Source organism: Coenobita brevimanus, chromosome 104 (genome assembly GCF_032717465.1).
Source record: "Coenobita brevimanus isolate Jiangsu-jjx chromosome 104, ASM3271746v2, whole genome shotgun sequence".
Taxonomy (NCBI): Eukaryota; Metazoa; Arthropoda; class Malacostraca; order Decapoda; family Coenobitidae; genus Coenobita; species Coenobita brevimanus.
The window spans coordinates 16,673,172-16,676,980 of record NC_137057.1 but is presented as its reverse complement, the minus strand read 5'-3'; the positions used below and the strand labels follow the sequence as shown (position 1 = coordinate 16,676,980).

The 3,809-nt window shown below is 45.3% G+C and overlaps 1 protein-coding gene across 1 annotated transcript; it reads right to left on the bottom strand.

Annotated features, from left to right (window-relative positions):
- Positions 1-995: 995 nt before the first annotated feature.
- LOC145416018 (uncharacterized) lies at positions 996-3,161 on the bottom strand. The gene has a single exon (XM_080285118.1). The coding sequence runs from the start codon at positions 3,159-3,161 to the stop codon at positions 996-998; it is 2,166 nt and encodes a 721-aa protein (XP_080141244.1).
- Between the last annotated feature and the right edge of the window lie 648 nt (positions 3,162-3,809).

The following is a 3,809-nucleotide window of genomic DNA, read 5'->3' as shown; positions in this document are numbered from 1 at the left end:
TGGCCAAAACTGCATTCAACTCTTCTCTGTCGATCGTGAAGAAGGCAAATGTTGACCCAAAAAAGCGAGGTCAGCACAACCCTCCTCCACGACGACCGGTCGTAGACTGCAGTGTTTGGCAAAGGCTGAGGCTGAACTCCACATTATATTAGTATTTTGTTAGCGCTCAAGTAGGAGACAAAATCAGTATAGTGTACCATCCACTACATTAGTTTTCTATGACAATCATTATGCCTTACAAGAAAATGTTACTAAAAGCCATGCTTGTGCAAAGGCTTTGAAAACACTGGTCTGGAAAATGTAACATTATGAAGGTGGTCTGAGAGAGTTCTGGTTAATAATTATATTTTTCGGTTGCCTAATTCCAAATATCACACAAGTTATCATACATGACGTAAGGTTTTCTCACCAAATGAAGAGTAGCCTATGCATGAACTGGAATATATGCCAAAAAGATAGAAATAGAAATGTATATATATACAACTGTAAATAATGAATAGAAGTAAACCAAATGCATTAAACTAGAAGAATAAAGACTCCTTCATGCAAAACTGCTGCTTTTTTTTTTTTTTGGTCTGCTCCTGGAACTTCTCCGTTCGTTCGTTCGTTGACGATTTCCTCCCCTATAGGGAGGGCCGGGCCTTACATTAGCCCAGTCGGTGGATTTTTGACTGGATTTCTTAGTTGGTTGTATGGGCTGTATTTGAGGGGGAAGAAACCACTGTGGTGGTTCTGTATGGTCTATTTTTTTTTTTTTTTTTTTTTTTTTTTAATAATATAGCTCACAGGTGCATCATATGCCTGCACACGTTGATGTATAAAAACATCCGCGCATGCAGGCACCAACACACGAGTGATTTTAGGGTGGGGGGGTATAATGGAACAGGTGACCAGGTGACCGTTAGGCGCGGGGATTAGCGGGGATTAACGGTACCTGAACCGTATGGAAGGGGGCATGGTGACTGAGACAGTTGTGGCTGCCTGACTGAGTGATTTTAAAAGGGTGGGGGGAAGTGTGCAGTGATGTTTGCTAGGGTTGTTGTGGGTGTATTAGCAATCACTGCAGCAGCTGCTCGTTTAAGTGTCTCCTCGGGGCTGGCTGCCGTATTTATGCGAGGCGTATCTGGGTTGGGGAGATTGACAGGTCTCTTAAATTTATTGGTGTTTCGGCAGCTGAGAATATAGTGGAGAAACGGGAATGGGGTATCAGTGTTGCAGTTTTCACACGTGCTGGGTTGTGCCTCATTTGTGAGTATATGAGCTTTACACTTATATCCCAGGCGAAGGCGTCGTATATTTTTAAGTGTTCTGCTTTTGAATTTGTTAATAGCATTTATTGGCTCATATTTTGTAGCGGCAGCATACCATATTGCAGAAGGGGAGCCCGCCTGGACTTGATGCTCGTGTTCTGAGCGGTTGATTGTTGCTGCCTGCCTTTTAATTGTTCTTTTGATCTGAGTGAGGCTCGGTGTTATGTCAACCTGAACGTGTGAATATTCCGTGGCTTCTTTGGCTAGTTGGTCTGCCAATTCATTCCCTTTGATACCTACATGGCTTGGTATCCAATTAATTGTTATTGTTCCGCCAGCATTTCGTATTTCTTGCGCGGTGGCGATTATGTCAGTGATTAAACGAGTGTTATCAGACGGCTCCTGTTTTCTTAGGGTTTGTATTGCGCTGGCGGAGTCTGTATGGATGATTGTGTGGGATGTTGGGTTAATGTCTAGGGCATCGTCCATGGCGGTAAGGATTGCAATTAATTCAGTCTGGAGTGTAGAGGCTCCATCTGATACACGCAGGCCAAATGAGTGTTCTCGGCATACGACTGCCGCACCTGCTTTATTGTTGTTCACAGAGCCGTCTGTATAGTAGGTTGATGAGTTGGGGGAGGTGAGGGAGGCAATTTGCATTAAGCTCTCTTGGCGTAATTGTTGTACGGGAGTGAGGGCTTTAGGGGGAGAGCTTGTAATGATAAGATTGAATAGGGGGGGATCCCAAGGAGGGTGTGGATGATGCGCTACACTTGGTTCATCTGGGGGGAGATTTATGATGGGATTTAGATTAAAGGAGTGAATGGCTTTTGCGGCGCAGTGACTCCAGGTGTTGTTGAGGATGTCGGGGTGTAGGTTAGCAGCCGCCGTTAATCGTGTTGTAAGGGGGAGGGGGGAGTTTTTACGTGTAAGCTTGGCTGCCAAGCTAGCGACTCTTGCTTTGATTCTGATGTTAATAGATTCGATGTTGCACTCCATTCTGAGGTTGCAAAGCCGTGTCCACATTGGTGATCCCGTCATAATTCTTAGTGCCTCATTCTGTATAACCTCCAGTTTGTCGGCTAATTTTGGGTTGATGGTGGGTAAGGCAGGCGCTGCGTAATCAATAATAGATCTTATTGCCTGAATATAGAAGAGACGTAAGACTTTAAATGAAGCTCCTTCACCTTTGCCAGCTAAAGATCTAAGGGCGTTGAGGCGTAATTTGGTGATATCTCGGAGGTATTTTATTTCTGTGTCAAAGGTGAGGTTTCTGTCCATGTATACCCCTAGGTACCGGTGGGTGTTGACGTACTCTATAAGAGAGTTACCGAGGAACAGCTGTTTTGGTGGGGTTGGAATTTTGATGGGGAGGGCCTTAGTTTTGAGTGGATTTATTTTCAGGCCTAATTCTCTACATTTTTTATGCAGGATGTCGAGTGCTTTTTGCGCTTTCTGTGAGTAGCGCCCCCCATATATTACTAGAGTTATATCATCAGCATAACACAAAAGGCGGGCTCCTTGGCCCAGGTCGAGATGAAGGAGGCATTCAATTAATGTGTTAAAAAGAGTGGGGCTTATGATGCTTCCTTGTGGAGTGCCATTTGTGTGATTATATGCTTCTGAAAGATGGCCTTGGAACCTGACTTTGGCTTTGCGACCTGAGAAAAAGCTTTCAAGCCAGCGCAGAAGGTGACCCTTAACACCCTTGCTTGCAAGGGTGGCAAGGATGGCCTCGGGACATGCCAGCTCAAAAGCTTTTTCCAGGTCTATGAAAATGGCTAGGCCTTTGCCTCCTCTGAGCTCTGATAAAAATGAGCTAAGGCATTCAGCTGTGCCCTTGCCTTTTGTGAAGGCGAAGATGTGGCTATGTGGTGATGGGGTGACCCAGTCAAGGCGGCTTTTAACCATTCTTTCTGTGGTTTTGGAGAGACAACTAAGAAGAGAGATGGGTCTGTAGGTGGTGGGATCGAGAGGCTTGGGGATGGGATGGATTATAGCCTCCTTCCATTGAGAAGGAATAATGCCTAAATGCCACGAGTGATTGATGAGATCCAGAAAGGCTGTTTTAGCAGTGTTTCCCGCATGATTAATCATGGAATATGTAATTCCGTCTGCTCCAGGGGCTGTGTCTGTGCTTGTTTTTAAGGCCCTGTTTAGCTCATCTAGGGTGAAATTTTGATCCGAGGGGGAAGGTGTATTCTGGCTTTCTCTAATCAGCTGTTCTCTTACGGGGTGTAGTGTGTCTTGAGTTTGCCTCGTTAGTAGTGGCAGTTGATTTGGGGAGGTTCTCTGTGCAAAGTTGTCAGCTAAACGTTCTGCCTCTCCTTGTGGGTCAGGGTGTGTCGGGGGGCGGGTGGGGCGGGGGTTAGAAAATGCCTTTAACTTTCTCCATATACTGCTTGTTGTTGAATGAGCTCCCAATGTCTGGCACCACTCTAGCCATTTTGCTCCTTAATGGAGTTTTTCTCATCTATGGAGTGTCTGATTACCGACTGTAAGTAACTTAGGCTTTCAGGGGTGGGGTTTGCTCTATGTATTTTCTTGGCCCTGTTTAAT